Source organism: Dermacentor andersoni, chromosome 2, assembly GCF_023375885.2.
Source record: "Dermacentor andersoni chromosome 2, qqDerAnde1_hic_scaffold, whole genome shotgun sequence".
Classification (NCBI taxonomy): domain Eukaryota; kingdom Metazoa; phylum Arthropoda; class Arachnida; order Ixodida; family Ixodidae; genus Dermacentor; species Dermacentor andersoni.
Genome location: NC_092815.1, coordinates 67307860 through 67326675, shown reverse-complemented (window position 1 = coordinate 67326675; position 18816 = coordinate 67307860). Strand labels below are relative to the sequence as shown.

General features: G+C 45.3%; 2 protein-coding genes across 4 annotated transcripts in view; one reads left to right on the top strand and one right to left on the bottom strand.

Moving 5' to 3' along the window:
* Gel (Gelsolin) overlaps nt 1-8444 on the top strand; it is a 116358-nt gene extending 107914 nt beyond the window's left edge. Inside the window, exons 18-20 of one of the 3 annotated variants that reach the window (XR_011892765.1) lie at nt 1226-1351; nt 4408-4469; nt 7096-8444. Coding sequence is in view for 2 of the 3 variants with exons in the window: in XM_072286419.1 (XP_072142520.1) it covers nt 1226-1351; nt 5163-5201; nt 7096-7143 (213 nt within the window). In the remaining variant the exon portion in view is untranslated. Of the gene's footprint in view, nt 1-1225; nt 1352-4407; nt 4470-5162; nt 5202-7095 lie in introns of all 3 variants that reach the window. The other 2 variants (XM_072286419.1, XM_072286420.1) reach the window with 2 other exon arrangements.
* A 2148-nt stretch (nt 8445-10592) lies between these two features.
* The window catches only part of Vdup1 (arrestin family protein Vdup1), a 32225-nt gene continuing 24001 nt past the window's right edge, over nt 10593-18816 (bottom strand). The window contains exons 3-6 of the mRNA XM_050189132.3: nt 18118-18341; nt 17042-17224; nt 15394-15579; nt 10593-13924 (exon numbers count right to left, since the gene is read on the bottom strand). Coding sequence (XP_050045089.1) covers nt 13748-13924; nt 15394-15579; nt 17042-17224; nt 18118-18341 — 770 coding nt within the window. The 3' untranslated portion in view covers nt 10593-13747. The remainder of the gene's footprint in view (nt 13925-15393; nt 15580-17041; nt 17225-18117; nt 18342-18816) is intronic.

The window sequence follows — 18816 nt, the reverse complement described above, 5'->3', positions numbered from 1 at the left end:
GCATGGAGCTGTTAATTTTCCCTATTCCAAGACAGCTGCTACATGGTGGTCCATTTTTCATTACAAGCACATAGAAACAGAGAAACATAAATAGGAGTGGAAAGGAAAGAAATGTTATCCAGAGTAAATATCAGGTCGGTTACTCATGCGCGCAGGAATGTTTAGAGATGCCAGCGCCCTAAATAATTGGAAGCGTTACACTAATGTTAAGAAACGGGATATTAATGCATAAAAAGGGAGGATATCCACCAGTTTGCTGTTTACTGCATATACCTTGATGCTAAAAATTTATATGACGCACTGTTTACTAGATTGCTAAAGGTAACTTTACGTACCATAGACGACACACTAAATCGTTAAGTTAACTATGAGGATGAAATCATGTAGCGCTTACCACAAGTTATGCCCCATTCAACTTGCTCTTTGCTTAGCGAAGTTGCTCATCGTAGAAATTTTACCTAGAGACAGCGAAGGTACAGACTAACATTACAACTTCAATGAATTAGACGATTAAGAAATAGGAAGGAAAGAGCACCACTCTTAGTATGTTCATGAAATAGAAAAACAAATGATAATACAGTAGAAAAGACTGCTTCACTTCCAAAAACATAACGAAGGCACAGTTTGAAAAAAGGAAGTCTACGTTAGGATCCCGGGAAATATACATGTGTATGTGTTTATGTAGAGGGGCAAAATTAATTATTCTGGATAGTTTAGTTGCTCGTTCAAATCAGTCGTCAGCTTGTATTGAAGATGCATAAAGATGTGCCTCTTATTCTGCAAGCGATGCGACATTTTCACTCGTGCTACTGAGTCGCTAAATGATCACAGCGACACCGTTTTTGCAGGCGATCAACCAGTCATACCTACCACTTCGCGTCATATCCAGCTGGCCTTCAAAGCGCATTCGGCGGATCTGGTCACCACGAGCTGAGGGAAAGTTTCTCTAGTCTGTTGAGACGACTATAAAACACCAAATTGTTCAACAGCCACAAATTTTCAATTGATGTAACGGTGTTATCCATGCCTAATGAAAGATCGGCACTTATGGTATCCTCGAATGTGACTGGCCTTCCAGAGACTGCCATTGTGGGTTCTTTACTGACACCTGAAGCTGGACACGTATTCCGAGGGAGACCCATAGGCTCAGGGCTGAAGCAGTTTCATGCGTTCACTTCTGGATTTCTATGCAGTGTGTTGACTTATTTCGGAAACCAATTCGCAGGAGTACGTGAAGACGGACCCAACAGAGCGAGATCCCAACAGCACTGCCATCATCACCGTAAACCAGGCGCAAGAGCCGGATGCATTCACGGCACTCTTCGACCACTGGGACGCCAACCTGTGGGAGGTATGCAAGCTGTTATTTTTGCGCATTGTGCCAGAATTTATGCGTAAATACTCGCAAGTTTCTTTATACGCGCGTTCAAGTGGCTCCGGCCAGGCGAAGCTAGGGTGCTATTCTGCATACGGTCAAGTTTCATTGTATTATCAACTTCTGCAATGGCGACGTTTCGAGCCAATCAGGGAGGCCGCGAAGCCCTGTGAGCCGATCAAAACTTACAAGATGGTGAATTCGATAATGCGGCGTAATTTGTCTATGCCCAGAATACCAACCTTGGACGCAAGTGCCTTTAGCATTCCGTTTCGTGGGGCAAAGGTGTTCCATACGCGGTATTTTTTAGACGTTTCGAAAACCGTTACAGTCAGAATGAGCTATCTTATTTCTCACGCTCGCCCTCAAATGGCGTGTACATTCAGGCAGGTATTGAAGAATTTTGAACGTTTGATCTTTCAACGTGCTTTTTGTGACGTTTGCCTGTTTTCTTATTCGCCTTCAGAGGTACAGCTCTGCCTGCTCAACATCCAAAGCCAAATCCTTGGGTGAATCAGAAAATATTAATTGGGAGAACTGTGTGCCTGAAAAAAAGAAACATAGTATAGCAAGAAACAAACAAAAAAACAATTTCGCCCGTAATGTGACGCAGTAGCTGCTATATTATACGCAGTGTGTAAAATACGAACACGAAGAGAAGACGACTACGCAGGTAGCACAACTGCCTATATAGAAGGGGAAATTGTGAAGCTTCCAGTCCAGGGGGGCAATGTTAGTTGATCTATATGATTGATTAAAAATTAAATCCTGGGGTGTTACGTGCCAAAACCACGATATGGTTATGAGGCGCGACATAGTGGTGAACTCCGGAATAATTTTCACCGTCTGCGTGTCTTTAATGTGCACCTAACGCACGGTGGTACACTGTCGTATTTCGGCGTTTCGTGCCCATCGAAATGCGGCCCCGTTGGCCGGAATTTGATCCCGCGCACTCTAACCCCTAACCGCGCACTCTAACCCGCTAATCGGTGGGCAATATTCTGCGATTCGAAGGCGGCCTTACAATGTCTTCTGTCATCTTTTCGTCGCGGGTCGTGTGAACAACTAGTGTCGGAGATACGAGAAATGCACCATCGTATGATAGCGAAAGGACACGACGTCGTGTTTCAGTGGCTGCCTGGCCATTGCGGTATCTCCGGCAACGACCTCGCTGACGAAGCTGCTAGGAAAGCACACGAAGCAGCAACCCTTGTTTCTGTACCTTTATCGCGGACCGACGCAGCCCAACACCTAAGCAAGGTAGCACACCGTATGACATTAGAGAAGTGGCACACACCTGAATTCATCCAAGAACGATTGCATTCCCTCGACCCCTCTATGCAACTGCGGCTGTTACCAGGGCTTCTGCGAAATGAAGAAACAATGCTGTGCCGCTTACGCTTGGGCGTCGCATTCACCAATGCACATACGTTTCTGATTGGAATGACTGATAGCGCCGACTGTAATGCCTGCGGTGCCGAGGAAACTATAGAACATCTACTGTGCTACTGCCCATCTTTTCAAAACGAAAGACATGACCTCTGCACAGCTCTCAATCAGCTAGATAGAACACCGTTCACCTTGAAGATGATCTTGGGACCGTGGCCTCGCATATCGCAGCTACAAAAGGCCACAAAAGCTCTGTTGCGATATTTGAAGGCTACTGGATTGAGTCAGCGTCTGTGATCGGGACTGAGTGACCGAACGATATACCCAGTAGACTTTCTCTTCTTCTTTTAATCTTTCCGTCCCCTTTTCCCTTTCCCCAGTGTAGGGTAGCCAACCGGGCTCAGTCCTGGTTAACTTCCCTACCTTTCCTTTATCATTTGCTCTCTCTCCCGCGCACTCGGGCGTGGCAGCACAACACCTAAGCCACTACGCCACCACGGCAAGGGTCTGATGGGCGTCACAGGGTGGCCTTCTTGGTGTTGGGCTTCTGAGCACGAGGTCGCGGGATCGAATCCCGGCCACGGCGGCCGCATTTCGATGGGGGCTAAATGCGAAAACACCCGTGTACTTAGATTTAGGTGCGCGTTAAAGAACCCCAGGTGGTCGAAATGTCCGGAGTCCTCCACTACGGTGTGCCTCATAATCAGAAAGTGGTTCTGGCACGTAAAACCCCATAATTTAATTTTTTTTTAAATTTTAGGGTGGCTTTCTTTTCCTGTTCGTCTGTACGCGCAGTTATTTCGTGAAAACATAAACCGACCTGCCTGTGTTTGCATTTTCAATTGTTTTGTGTAGAGGTCTCGCCTCATGAGACTGCTAAGTGCATGCTGTTTTAGTTTCAGTTTAATTACCTTTTGGTAGATATTAACCATTTATACCCTGTCACATTGATGTAACTACACTAGAGTGAATGTGCATGAGATAACGCCTAACGGGATTCGCATGATGTAGATCCTAACAAGCAGTTTTCAGTCGCACTTTCAGTCATAAGCTTTTATAATCATTGGAGCGCCGTTACAAAACTGCAATGGTAGCTGCCTATCGCAATATTCGCGTATCGGGAAAACCGAAGTACAACTTGTTAAATAATTATTACAGCGTCGTGAAATGTCCATTAATGACTAGCGATAGAGTACGCGTTGCAGTTTCATGTGTGTACCCGCATGTACGCGAATGTGGCAGCAGCGCACCGTCTTGCATGGTGGTGGCGGCTCCTAACGTCGCATTGACGAAACACAGGGTTGTATTGCCCGCTTCTGCTGGACGAATGCGCATCGGCGATGAACGGCTGGGAGCGCAGCTCAAACGTCTCGCATCTGTGACTCCTGAAGCTATGCTCAGCAACTTACAGAAAATATTTAAAGGTTACTTTTCATTCGTTGTCTACATTCTGAGAGTGTTAATATTAAGCCCGTTTGCGTCAAACAGAATGTGATAAAAAATAAATAATGGATGCCATTCGCTGCTGCCGCATTCACGTAAACGTCGATTGTGACTTGACCCCGGTGCTGACAGCATTTCCAATGCGTTTTTTTTTTTCTTCTCTCTCGCTCGTCCTGTCTTCTCTGGCGGCCGCGCTGAAGAGCCGATAAAAAATGGCCGCCGGTTGCTGCGCCAATACCAAAAATCATTGTTGGCATGGCCCGTACGTACGTTGGGTTCTAACTCCACCGGCCCAGTCCGGTTCGCCTTGGCTTGGCCACTAACTCTCCACGCTGCTTACGCAAAGAAAACGAGCGCTGAAAAACACGCCTGAAAGCAGTCAGGTGCATTGTTGTCGTGGCTTCAAATTATGGCAAATCTTAGGTGTCGTTGAGATATTAGGTTTTATTATTTCTTTTCTTCTTTTTGCTATTTCACAGGAAGCGGCTTATATATTCTCATTTTAATTCTTTTTTTTTGTGGTCTTGATATAGAATCTACCTTTTACCTGCAGTCACTCAATGCACGGTGCCTTAACTAACGCTAGCATCAAAATCGGGCGTGTAATTTTAGCGCTCATTCTCTTTAACTCACGCGTACTGACCGTTACGTGCAATTTTATTTTTTTTTCGAGAATCGCATGTCGTTCGAGGCTATTGTTCACATGCGACTGCTTGGCTTCTCGTTTTGCTTCATTTTAAGACAAATGTAATATGTTTACCACCATACCGTAGTGGTGCCAGTCACTTTGATGCTTGGATGTGAGTGGCGACTTGAAGTTAGCGTTCTACTGACGTTATAGACAAATTATACCGCCCATCATCGATGCAATGCATGGCGTCGAACAGTAACTGTGAACTTAGTATGAAAGACAAAGCTTTCCTTACATCAGCTCAATTTTGCGATCTCTCCTTAGGAGCACCACAGCCGACGCGTGGAGGTGAAAACGGAAGAAGTATATATAGCCGCTTTCAATTCGGGGTTCACACACACACGTGGTCACTTCGCATCACTGCAGTTGGACACAATGCATGCCCATCTGCACGAACTAAATGTCTCGCACGGGACGTTCACGTGATTGCCTTGAGGCTACGATCACCAGCAGTGCAATGTGCCTCTGTACGAAACGCATGGACATCAACTTACTGGGCTGATCCGCTCCCCCTCCTCCCAACTTGTGCATTGATATTTAAATAATTATAATTTATTTCAGCAGCCTGCATTACAGGCCAATGCATGATGTCGATGTTTTATAAGCCTTCCTTTTTCTAATTAGCCCTCCCATACCCCTCGCCTTTTCTCAGCCTTATTTCCCAACCGTTCTATATTCGTGGTTTTTATACGACTGCGTGAAACATTGGGGGCACTGCATGTTTCTCGACGCACAAATTGTCAAGATTGTTAAAGAGGGACACTAAAGTTGATGTCACTTCCTAATGCGTGCAACTCGTATGCATGCTGTAATAAATGTCGCAATTGGCTTTTATACGTACGTCGCCGGCAGCTGGGGAAGTACAAAAATGGCTTATACAAACTCGCGTTTTCCGAGAAGGGAGCGTTTATATGAGCGTATAACACGCTAAACGTGATGCAGCTAGGGGAATATGAATTTGAGTGCGCAAGCAAACAAACGGAATGTGACATCTTCTCTGGTGTCCCTCCATTTTGCTCGTTGCGTCGTGAACCCGTCGTGAAGTATCCTGGGCTAGAAGGCTTTAGCAACCGAGCACGTTGCAGAACATGTTCGCCGGGAAAACTGCGCACGCTTAGTACGCTTGCTATTCGAACGTCTTGTTGTTTTCACCTCGCACAACTGAACACAATGGCTTGCGTTTCGCAAGCGTCTAGCAGGTGAGTCAGCGTTAAATTATGTTAAACAAGACGACGAATTATAACTACTGTGACGATGGGTGGAAAGCGCGTTAGTGTATGCCCCTCTGTAAGCTCCTGGCTGAACGTTTCTAACAAAAGCTAAATGCGTTCCAAACTACAGTGTTGGCCTTATGATTAGGGCAGTATGATAACGGTACACGTTTCGCAGCGCAATGTTACCATATGTGAATATATGCATGTAGTGGTATATAAATAAAATATTGCAGGTTAACATTCAGTAACTGGCAGAATATGAACGAGTCGCCATGTAATTCCGAGTACCGCGCTTGGTGTGAAAATAAACGCGAATGCTCGCTTTCGCCAAGCGTTCTATGAAAAACGGACACACTTCATTGCTTTGTGACAGGGGAGCAGTGGTAACCACATCCGCTTGATTAAGGGAGACAGGGAGAGACGAAGGGGAAAGGGAGGGAAGTACTGGCTGGGGTAAAGTGGAGTTTTAAAATGGGCATAGAAGGACATAGAAAAAAAGAAAAGAAATAATGTAGTTTTTAGTAATGCTTGCACGTCCTTCAATTATGGTGAGAAGTACCGTAGATTCTGCAGTATTGGGCGACTGCCTATTCAAATAGGCGATGGTTACTCCGCGTGGGCGCTGTATTAAAAAAAAGAGGGCGAAAAGAAAAAAAGAAAACGGGCGCGATCGCGACTGTAGGCTTAAATCTAACATGGGTCTCGTACTCTGAGCATAAGTTATTTTTTTCAGCTAACATTTATGTATTACAACTATACACGCGTAAATATTACTACACCTGTCTATGATAACGCCTCGTAATATTATTATTTTATTCTTTGACTGAGGTAGAGAACAGGGTGGGCTGAAGCCTGATCGCACACTCGTTACGCATGACTCACCTGCGTAGCACTGCATGTCAAAGGGATTGTCTGCACCCGACGAAGGCCCCGTTCAGGTTTCTAACGCTCTTTCGTCGGGTGGCATCGTGTTCATCTTTCAGAACATTCCCACCTACGAGGAGCTTAAGCGCCAAGTGACCCGACTCTGAGCCTCGGGTGCCGACGGAAGCCGCCGCCCGGAGCTTCGCCCAAGCGACGCCTTTCGCTGCACCTGTTGGGCAGCGAGAGACAAAGCTGTCCGTGCCCGCTCGGTGCCGAACGGTCCGCGTCGCTCACTCCTCCCTGCACTCTGCACTTTTCCCCCTTCTTTGTTTTTTTTCTTTTCTTTTTCTATTCTTTTTTTCAGAGTCACATCCGACAGGCGACTTTTGCCGTCCAAGAAGGCCGTTGCCCTTCGCACCGAGTCAGTGCTATCGAGAATGAGTACGTCCGCAGATCCCACAACCACGTCAAAAGCCAGTTCGCTAACTTCTCGAAATACTTGAATTGTGAGCACATGTTAAAGGGGACCATATGATTCGCAGGTGAGCATAAATTAACAGGCTTCGCCAGTTGGTGTGCCTTGTCTAACAAACCCGGCGCCAAGTAAAGGCGACAACGTCTCCTAAATACATTATAACAAAATAAAGAAGACGAATAAGAGCGTGCGGAGAGTTGCAGGTAGACATAGCTAAACAGAAGTGATGGCTTTCGTGTGGAATTACCAGGAGTTTTCGAGGTGTATAGGGCAGTGGCTCCTTCAGGCGTGGCCTCTGTAATCGCCTGCACGCAGTATTTTGGAGGCCATTACTAAGGGTAAGAAATTGGGCGCAATTTCACATGCAGCGCTGATATCGCCGCTGGTTCTTACCGGCAGTGCAAAACAACGCTTCCTCACGGTTCAAATCGAGTCACTGCAGTTTTCGACCTCGCGCCTACTTGATAAGCCACGGCTTGAATTTTGAGTGCAGTTTTGTACTGAGCATTGAAAAGCTTTTGTTTCGAGCAAATTTTTAGTGTAAAGTATATTGTGTCCTTAACGCATCCTGAGAGAATGAACAGCGTGAGGTCTTCTTTTTTTTTTTTGTCCTGCGAATCGAAGTGGGGCTGCGGACGTGTAGCGTACTTACGAAACCATATCTTTCTTTGCGCAATGTGATTGCCAGTCAAATGCAACAGCCTATATTATGTTACGTTTCCGAACAAAACAAATCTCACCGCCTTTGCAAGCTCTGCCGCCGTCTTTCGCGTGCGCTAGTATATTTACCTTTGCGCTGTGTGTATGATGAAGAGCACTTTGAATGAGCTGCGACGTTCTGTGTGGCATTCTGCAAGATACATAAGCTCTTTTGATGCACTTGTGTATTATTCAGAGTGCCGACGTAAATTATGTGACAAGCGCAAATGTGTTATTTTAGTATGCTTTGTACTTTTTTTCAATTTTTATTAAGAAATAAAGCATTGAATGTTATTAGAGTTGTCTTGACGTTTGCTGGATGACATGCGTGTTATTGTAGTGACATCCCTGTTCTCTCTTTCATTTTTCTCTCTCTCTCATTCTCGGAAGGGATACCGTAGATGTTAGTGACGCAGCGGGAATTGCGTGCGACTTCAGAGGAAAATTCTTATAGAAAGTGCTGACGAGTATCAGTCTTTCTCGAATGATGATCATTGCACTTTCTATATAGCCTCAACAGGCACGTACCTGTTTCAACCAGTGCTAAATGTCACGCACTGAAACAAACAGTGCCTGTTATTGTCACGGTGACATTTTACCGGCTTACTTTCTGCAAACCAGGGACACTATTGCCGCCTATTGCACACTAGTAATTCTGCAGCTGAGGGAAGAGCAGTAGCTGGTATCATGCTCGGTACTAACGTCTCGTTCTTATGCGGTTGCACAAGATTTACATATGAGGCACACCTGTGAACAAATATAGACAGCCCGAATAAACGTTTTGCGCAGACGCTCAAGGCATCGTAAACCTTCTGAAAACGTGCAACAGTCTTGCTGGCACGTGTCATCAGCGTAGATGGAAATGCCAAGAGATGAAAGCTGCCCGAAATGCGTCTTAATATATGCCGTATAGGCGTTTGTCAACAGTTGTCATATTGGCATGATTCAGGCTTCCAGCACCGAAGTGTATGGCTACAGCATGCTTATAGAACGTTGGTGCTTATTGATTTGAACATAGCCCTGTAATGTAATCGCGCGTAAAGGTGTTCTCACTTGTGTTCCTGCTCGTATAATATTATCCCTACTATAATATTATCCCTAATATTATCCCTCTGGTCTCTCGCTGTGCGTCGAAATAAATATAGATGGGGAAGAAGGGGAAGAGAGGGTAGGGGGTCGGCGGGACTGATATTAATGCGTTAGCAAGACCTCGAAGTAGTGCCTGTGAGATTGCAAGAAGAGTTGAACCGTCCGAAAAAAACCGGCCCCGTATTAACGCCGTTTTTGTCGCAGGACGTCTTGTATTCCAAAAAACGCTAGGTGTTGTTCACAATGGCTCAAAGAATGGCAGGAACATACGCGAATTTTTTTGCGTTGAATTTGTATGCTGCAAACAGACAGGATGACTACCTGTGTGGAAAAATAGGGCAGCCTCCACTCCCATTGCAAACTACATTTCCGTCCCAAGTAGCAAAGGCGCTGTTGTCACCGACCAAGCCACCTTGAATACACCTTTTCCTCTCCGAAAGCCGATGTCATAAGTTGTCTTTAGCACGCTTTTTAGAGAAGATTGATGCGTAACAAGGCGTAACCGCAAGATGGTGTTAGCCAAATATAGTGTCTTTGATACTGAAATAAACGATTGATTGATTGATTGATTGATTGATTGATTGATTGATTGATTGATTGATTGATTGATTGATTGATTGATTGATTGATTGATTGACGTAATAACCTATTTTGACGTTGCAGCAATCCTGCTTTATGGGTGCGCATTTGTAATAAATAACATTAGGAATCTAACAGAACTCGCATGCAGATGGATAATATAAGAAAGATCGCCACACTGCCATGGCACTCACAAATCAACCACTGATCCTTCCTTCGGCAAACCATCTAAAATGCTGCCCGTGCCCCACGTTCGTCCAGCCAACCAGCTGCCTCACATCTTCGCTCCTTCTATAATGTCATTGATAGCAATGCGCCATCGGTTAGCATTCCGGAAAAGCAATGCTTAGAACAACATATGGCCTTATACATGCCAGGAATCCCCACAGCATGCATGTGATTTGCGCGTAGTGCGTTGTATTTCAGCGCAGACGAACCTGGACGTCAACCTCTGAGACATGGCTACTTTGCCTCCGATACGGCTGTTTTATTGTCAGAACAACTGCGGCCGTTGCAAAAGCGAAGGATTTATCATAAAACGCTTGTGCACTTCGCCCATTCCGAAAGGAAAATGGTGTGAGAAAAAACGAATTGTCTCTTTTTTGTGTGTGTGTACTGCATGCATGTCGTAAACTTTCCTTTCAAAGTTGAACATTATAGGAATGGCGCTGCAATTGGAGCAGCACGCCCATCAGACACTGTTATTTCTGATTTTTATTCGTCATTGTTGTTTTCGATGGTATGAACTAAGGATACTGTGGTCCCACAACAGTGTGCATGTATACGTTCTTTATTTTGCACAAAGAGAAACAACATAACATGAAAAAAAATATGCAGTTCATTCGCGTCACACAAGCTTCACTGAGTGAGCAAACCCACACTATGCCAGTTTCTTTCCCTCCGCGAACCTAAACGATGTGGGAGGTTTCTTGAAACAACCACAAGCTTTGTCCTAAAATGCCCAACTTCATTCGCGCATTTGCGCTGAGGTGCGCTGAACTTTGCCGCTCAAATCAGCGTCAAGTGGTGCTGTTATCATGGAAAACGTTGTCAATCGCACAAAGCATGTTCCAATGTGTCTAGGATATATATGTGGGCTTCTTTTGCTCTCTAATCTGGTTCAGCTCTAGATTTTCCGAACCTATGGCGTTACTTCTTAGTTTCTTAGGTTTCAATATTTTTATTCGTCTTCTACTTCTACTTTCTCTTCTTCTTCTTGATATTATTATTATTACTGATACTGTTATTACTACTACGTGAAAAGGAGTAGTCACAATTATAGGTGACCAATTTGTTCCTTTCGTTTTCAGTTCAATATCAATAAAAGAAACTTTACTCCAGCGTTACTCCAACCTGTCAGCGCTGATATAGCGCCGTTTTAGCGTTTAGAAGTTTTAGACACCCTCGAACTTTCCGTATCCCGCAAACCTGTTTCCACCCTAAACGTGTCAAAACTTGAGACACCTCAGCAAGCCTGACGAAATCGCTTCGTTCATTATAGTGCAACAGTGCACAGGACTCGCATCCGTTTCTGGCGACGTTTAGTAGACAAATGCTGCTATATAAAATGGCAGTCAAAGCTTTATGAAGAACACGTCTGTGGACCAGAATATTCATTGCTCGGGCGCGAGCGCCCGATACTTTCTTTGTCTTGTAAACGTAAGTATTTCACACACAGTTGTAGCTAGTTTGTCAGCTTGACTTTCATGCTTGCTTACAAGCAGTCGCTCGTACGGCGTACTGTGTCACAAGAACACTAAAGCAAAATCTTAAGCAATATATGTTGGTAGATAGCACTTCTGAAAATCTTACCGTGAGTAGAGGCTTAGTAAGTCACAAATTACGCAAGAATAAAAGGAGAGTTGTTACGACACTTCGAAAATCCTGTAATAAATCCCCGTAATGTCACGTGTTTTGAAAGCGCCTACTTGGTGCCAGATGAGTGTAAAGCAATGAAGTAAATTTACGCAGCAGTCGAAAGTGCCCAAGGGCTCAAGCTGCCAACTTCTTCTAGCACTAGAACGGCTGAAATGTACAAAAACAGTGAAATCTCTGACGTCACACTAACACCATCGATTCCTCTGGGCATGAAGTTCACGGGCATGAAGTTCACGGGCGTAGCAGGAGTATGCACTTAATTTTCACTGCTAATAATAAACGCTTTTTCCTGTTTATGTAATTGAAATAAAGTTTTGGAAGAATATGTTGCTACCATAAATTGGTGTTGTGCTTCTCTTTAGGCTCGTTTTAAACTAAGCCGCCGTGTAACGAAACCAAGTTGTTAGTTTAGATGTAATCTTGCATTTCAGATCACGCATTTTAAATGACGCGCAACGCAAAGATGTTCGCAAGGAAAGAACTGTCTGTGGCGATGCACGGGAAAGTACCTGTTCCTTCATATTTGATGGCAAGGTACACGTGATCACAAAGAACAAAGCAGCGAACCTTAAGTCTGCCAGCTTAACTTCCGATTCGCAAACAACTATTGTGTTAGTGACCGCTTCATATGCCTACGTAACGTAAATGGTACCGCTGCTTAGAAATGGAACTCTATAGGGTTACAACGTAATAACAAGCCGCCTTGAGCGCATATGGGTCGCACCGTTGTTGTCGAAACAACTTTGTGCGGCGAATATATTTTAATACTACACTAGAGCTGAAGTTTTTAGATTAGGATCGACAGAACAAACAAAGTGCAAAAATTGTTGTTTTCACATAAGCTTCATCTATGAACAGCACAAGTCACGTACTGTGCAGAAAACAAAAGAAAGAAAAAGGAATGACACACAACTTCTCATAAGTACCGCAAGGGCTCGATGATCGCTTTGGCACATATAGCCGGAAACTTTCACGCCGTATAGCATACTTTGTATAATATATTGTCGTTGCTGGTTGCCGTGGTTACAAAACGTTTGTACCTAGGCACGCACACTTGTAAAAATGGAACGCTATACAGTATATTATATAGTTCACGCTTTTGTTAATTAAATTACTCTTATTCGTAACGAACACACGCTCACATTAACATGAACATCGTCATAGATGCTCGTAAAGCTTAGTCTAGAATCTATGGATAGAAGCCTTCTTTTCAAACATTCAAAAATGTCAACTCAGCCGTGGGAATGTCAGATTTGGATTTGAGTGCTAATACATCTGGCTTTGGAAAAAATAATGTAGTCTCGTAAGTACGAAGACAAGTTGGTGTGTTCTTACTAGGCGAATTTTAAAAATCAGTTTTGGCAGCACATCTATTCGTACGGCTTCAAATCACTTTCTTTTTTGAAATATATTGTAAAGAAAAGTCACCTCCCGGCGATCAGAGGAAACAAAAATTATTATTGGATTTTGCCGCTTTGCTTTACGAGAAATATGGTAAGCTAGACACTACAGTTCTTAATTAATATCATGGTAAACTATTTTTTGGGCCAAACTTTGTTATATATGTATATTGTATATCGTTTTATCTGACTTTTATTGTGTAGCTGGCACCAACAAATATTTGGTTAAGCCCAAATATATACAAGGCTCACTCTGTTTTCTTTCCTGTTTCTATCTCTCTCTCTTCTTTATACGGAGAGGAGAAAATGTGGATGACAGAAGCTTCAACTCGGTCGGAGATTTCCTTAGTTAACAAGGAACCGGCACTGGCACTGTCGTTTTGCGAATGCACTGTTCCTGAACGTAATTTACCGTTGGTCAATCCCCGGAACTGGATACAGTGTATATCGAAGCTCGTGCCGATCGCAAGGACAAGGGCACCGTGATTAAATCTACGGAGCAGACAGCAGTTGCGAAAAGATGTCTTATCGGGCAACTACGATGCTCGCCGATGCCGAGCTTACACTCCTCCGCGGACGCAGAAGGAATAGCTGCTGGAGATTCGAAGGCTATCCGGAGATTCTGAAAATATACGCAGACGCGATGTCTGGCTACGTCTTGAACTTGTCCGTATTCAGCCACGGCCTGAAGACGGGCAGCACGGTCGGGTAGTGGGTGCCCTTCTTGCGCTGCAGGGTGCCGTCGCTGTTGCGAATCGGGTAGGTGGCCATCATGATTGGCAGCTGCAGGCGAATCTCCTTGCCGGGTCCCTTGGGCGAGATGATGAACTGCGTCCACAAAGCGCAAGAGAGCGTGGTCGACACGAATGCATCACCGGAAACAGTGTATATACAGTAGGGTTTCATTCGTAAGCAAGATTTGGAGCTGTTGAAATGCTACTGCAGTAGGGAAATGTTTCACTATTTGAGTTGTCATTTAACAAAAGAACCGATAGTGGAGTGCGGGTAGAGCCTCAGCCACTCGGAGACGTTGAATTACGTCAGGCTGACTACTCCCAGCAGAGCGGGCATTCTTGAAGTATGGAAATCACGTGAGTATACCACTGGTGTAAAGAAGTCCTACTTGTATTTGCGCACATAAAAGAAAAGTAAATAAATTTTGAGCCACAACTCAAAAGTACCAGGAACAACAGATCAGCCTAGTAAGGCGATCAAGCGTTTTTTTGAACTTTGCGGCAAAAAAAAATAATAATAAAAAATTCCGAAGATCACAAATGCATTCCGCAGCGTTGTATGAAAACTATGTTGTCTAAGGATTATGAGTTAAAGTTGCGGTGAGAAAAGCTGTGTTCTTGAAAATGAGACAGCAAAATATTGTGCGCTTTTCATCGAGTTTTATGGCCGATATGACGTACGTTTATACAGCTGATGTCGATCACAGGCTGTGATGATTTACAAATGTCATGGTGATGAAAATGCGACGGAGCGTTGTAGCTGGAACGTTGAGCGTCACGAACACTTATCACCTGCAGCTGTTTGAGTATGGCACGAGGAGGAGGAGGAGGAGGAGGAGGAGGAGGAGGAGGAGCGGTGTTGCTTGCGGCAGGCGGACCTAGCCTCGTAAATGTTGCAGGCAATAGCTCCACCTGAAGGCCGCCTGTCAACCGCGATACGGTTTGAAAAACTTCGCAGAGCAACTAACAGCACCAGGTATAAAAAACGTGTTGACACGGAGTCCAATATGTTGCGCGTTATCTGAACCACGACGACCCCTATGGCCCACCATTTAATTCCCAACCCCCTATCCCGGAGGAACTTTAGGAGGAGCCGAAGAACCTCCCTCCTAAATATCCAATGTACTCGCGGGAGCAAAAGTATAATTTGCATTTTAGTGTACTGCCACCTTGCGCTTGAGTCCATCTATTAATTTCTTACGTTCCGCGCTTCTAATTCGGGACACTCTAATATCTAATGTTCAATGTCATCAAGAGCTTGACAATGCACACACGACGATGATGATGTCACGAGTATCAGATCCCGATAAAACCTGTTTGCTTGCGCGCCATTCCAAGAGACTCAGATAAGGCAATTGAAGTAAACCAACACGTATAAGATACGAACGGAGAGACTCTCATCACTGAGAGTTTGTCTACCCCAGACTGTTCATTCTATTGTCGTCGGATGGTCGTAACGCAGTTATCACAGACACCGAGCCGCCCTGTAGACTTGTTACTCGATACCCATAATCATAAGTGTCGATTGTAATCATAGCGGACGGCGGCAGACGTATCACTCACGTAGACGTCGTACTGGATCCGTATGAGGTGGCAGCCACGCAGGTTTGTGGGCGGTATGGGCGGGATGTAGAGCATCTCGTTCCGCCACTGGTCCGTGGTGCCGGCCTCGATGCGGCCTTTCTCCAGGAAGGCGAGCTCGCGCGTCTCAGCCTGCACGACCTTGTTCTTGGCCGTGTACTGGATCGTCTGCGAGGGTAGCACACAATGGCGTATGTGAACGGCTGTCTCTCTGCCCCACCGCACCGACTACCGCACGTCTAGACGTCGCGCGGACAAACGCTCGAAGTCGTTCGAGCGAGAAATAACAGGCCGTAGTTTCTTCGGACCAGTGATCGATACGGGTCTGCTAGCATGTGGGGCTGGGCTCACGACGCTTTCGTGTGAGAGCGTGTCGCCTCACTGCCCCGTTTCACTCTGATGTTAGAGTCGTATACCATCAGCGCCGGCAAGCTGCGAGGCTTTCTTCCAGAAAGGAAGTTTCAATACAGAATAGCGGTCACAATAGCGTTCGTACTGTACGAAAGAGCTTTTCGGGAGAATTGGTGACCGCCAGCCGAGACAAGAGTGGTGAGAGGGTGAGTGGTGAGCCGGCCAAGCGGCAACAGCTCTAGCGAACAAAAAGCTTCGGGAGTTCGGCGCGCATCAGAAAGTTCTTGGCCGTACACGGTATACGGGGTCTCCCACGGAACTCGAGCCAAACGTTAAATATATGCAAATGACACGTAGCTGGACAGAATCAAGGTAATGTTGTTTGCCGCCACTTGGAGATACTCAAATTATATATTTTTTTCATTCCACATAATTATATAATTAGCTTAATTAATTAATAATATTCTCGAATATTACAATTAGATTAAAAGTGTCAATGAGAAAATTGTACAGCCACATGAATGAAAAACTACTGATATAGCTTTCTGTTGCTCAATATTTGCTACATAAAAGTGTTTTTTCCGAGCGTGAGATAATATACACGCAAAATCGCCGCGCGACTGGCCGCTCGAGGTACTTGGCGTGTATTCGCGGGCTTATTTCACGTTCGAAAAAAAAAAAAACTATAGCGCTTTTATGTAGCACGTATCGAGCATCAGAAAACTGTATCAGAAGTCTTTCCTGTTGCTGTACAATTTTCTCATTGACACTTTTAATCTAACTATAACATTTGAGAAGCTGATTTATAATTAACGCTAATTATCTAATTAGACGGAATGAAACAAAGTAATTTGAGTATCTCCAAGTGACGGCAAACAATATTACCTTGGTTCTGTCCAGCTACATGGCATTTGCATATTTTTAATCTTTGGTTCAAGTTACGTGGTACATCCTGTGTATTAAATGCATATGCCTGGTCTGACGCGTCGGTCGTCCGGAATTTTAATGACTTGAACGACAACTCTGACGCATTTGCCGACAGCCATGCTTTTGGTTCATTCCGAACCACCTGCACTATACGTCACCATTCGCGCACAGTTATTTTAGTCAAGGCATCAATCCTGACACGCCACTAAATTACCTAGCATCCGTCAGAAAGGGAGAGAAGGAAACGCTCACAGGCTGAATGAGCACAAGCGCGGTGTTGTATTGCGTCGCCGATGACCCGCGAGCCAAGGCTGCATGGGCGCAGCTATTGGCATGCGCACGCTTCACATACCTCGGTGAGCACGGCCCTGGTCTTGCGTATGGAGACGCGCGTGTTGTTCTCAATGCTGGCGAAGATGCAGATGCTTTCGCCCGGCACGTAGCCGCCCTTGTCGAGCCTCACACGACACGACAGCCGGCCTGACGAGAAGCACGCCATGCCCAGGCTCTCCTCCACCTCGCAGTGAAACGGTTGCTGCGCGCGCGATTGGTAATACACTGTTGGCAAGCGAAGAACGAAGGAGTGAGTGGCAGACAGAAATGGGCACCTCGAACAAAGTCACACGTGCTTTGCTCAGATCCTAACTTTATTGAATATCACCCAAATGGTAGGGGAAGATTCATGAAAGTTTGCGCCCGTCTGCAGTGAGGACGAAACCCTTAAGGTTTCCTCTGAGAAAATAGATACTTAGGTTCGAGAAATAAATTTGTCCTGGACTTCTAATAGTTGCCCAGTAGACGCCTAAACTGCCTTTTTTCTTCGATTGCCAGAAAGTATGTCCGTACTACGTATTAACAAAGTTTCAGATCACGCATGGCCTTCTTTAGAACGTTTAAGGTTTACATTTAGACCGTATAGTACTTAAGTATATTTAATGTATCTGTAGGCACACGACATGAAGGCACAGACAGGGCACACTAGAAACTTTGTTATATTTTTGCGGAGATGGTCAAGTGCCAGCCAGCGAAAGGGCTCCAGCAGGATGCCGGCGACAAGCGTTCGGTGATGCCACGGCCGAATCTGGATCCTCGCGCGGCCCTGGGAACGAGCCTCTTGGCGCGCGCAATTTCCGTGAGCGCTGACCTTCGCCTTAGGCTCTGCCTTACGCGGTGTCGTCACATTTTTCTTTCCTTTGTGCACCACAAGGCCAAATGACAAATATACCGCACGAATCCGGAACTAAAGCTAAGTGCTGTGGCGGCGATAGCATATGGCTGATAGGCTGCGTATAGTTCAGAACAAATGCACTGATATTTTCAATCAAGTTGATCCGTAAGCTACGCGACATAAGCCACGGATCATGCCTGGGAGGTGCTGACCATTTGGGGTCTAATGAACGCCAGAATAAGAAAAGAACGAGCGCATACCGTCAGCAAGTTTGGCTCGAGATTCAGGTCGATGGGGCTCATGACGATGAAGACCTGCTGGTTCTTGTGTGTCAGGCCGCTGGGCTCCTTGAGAGCCGCCTTGCAGAAGTACTGCACCCAGCCGTGCTTGCCCAAGAACGTGGAGGGTAGTCCTAGCGGAAGGCCCAGCTTGAACGGGAACGAGTGCACGCCCGGAGATAGGAACACCACTCTAGCGGGTGAGCCTGCGTGCAAAGGGTGTGTGCGCAATAAAACATACAGGGTTTTGACCAGTGCTCTAACCTATTGCAGTATTTCACGTATACTTTCCTTGAACATGTTTACTTGTTAGTTGAGTTACATGTTCGTTTGACAACGTTACCGTTTATCTAAGTGTCGCCAATTGAGGTAGGGGACACAGATATGTAGTCAAACTGAATTAGTGGTTTTTATTATATTCCGTTGTAGTGTGTATGTTGCAATGAAGCGAAAATATTGTGTACCGTTGCACGGATGCTACGACAAATGGCGGAAGGAGGGTTCGGGATTACTCTTGACCGCTTGGACTTACTTACCTAAATGCACGAAAATCTCAGTATTATGACATTTACGCATTATTTCCCGTTGAATTCCAGACATTAGCAATCGGGAGCCGAACCGGATATCCCGATCTCGGTAGCAAAAAAAACTTTCACGAGCATGTATTTGGGAATATTCATG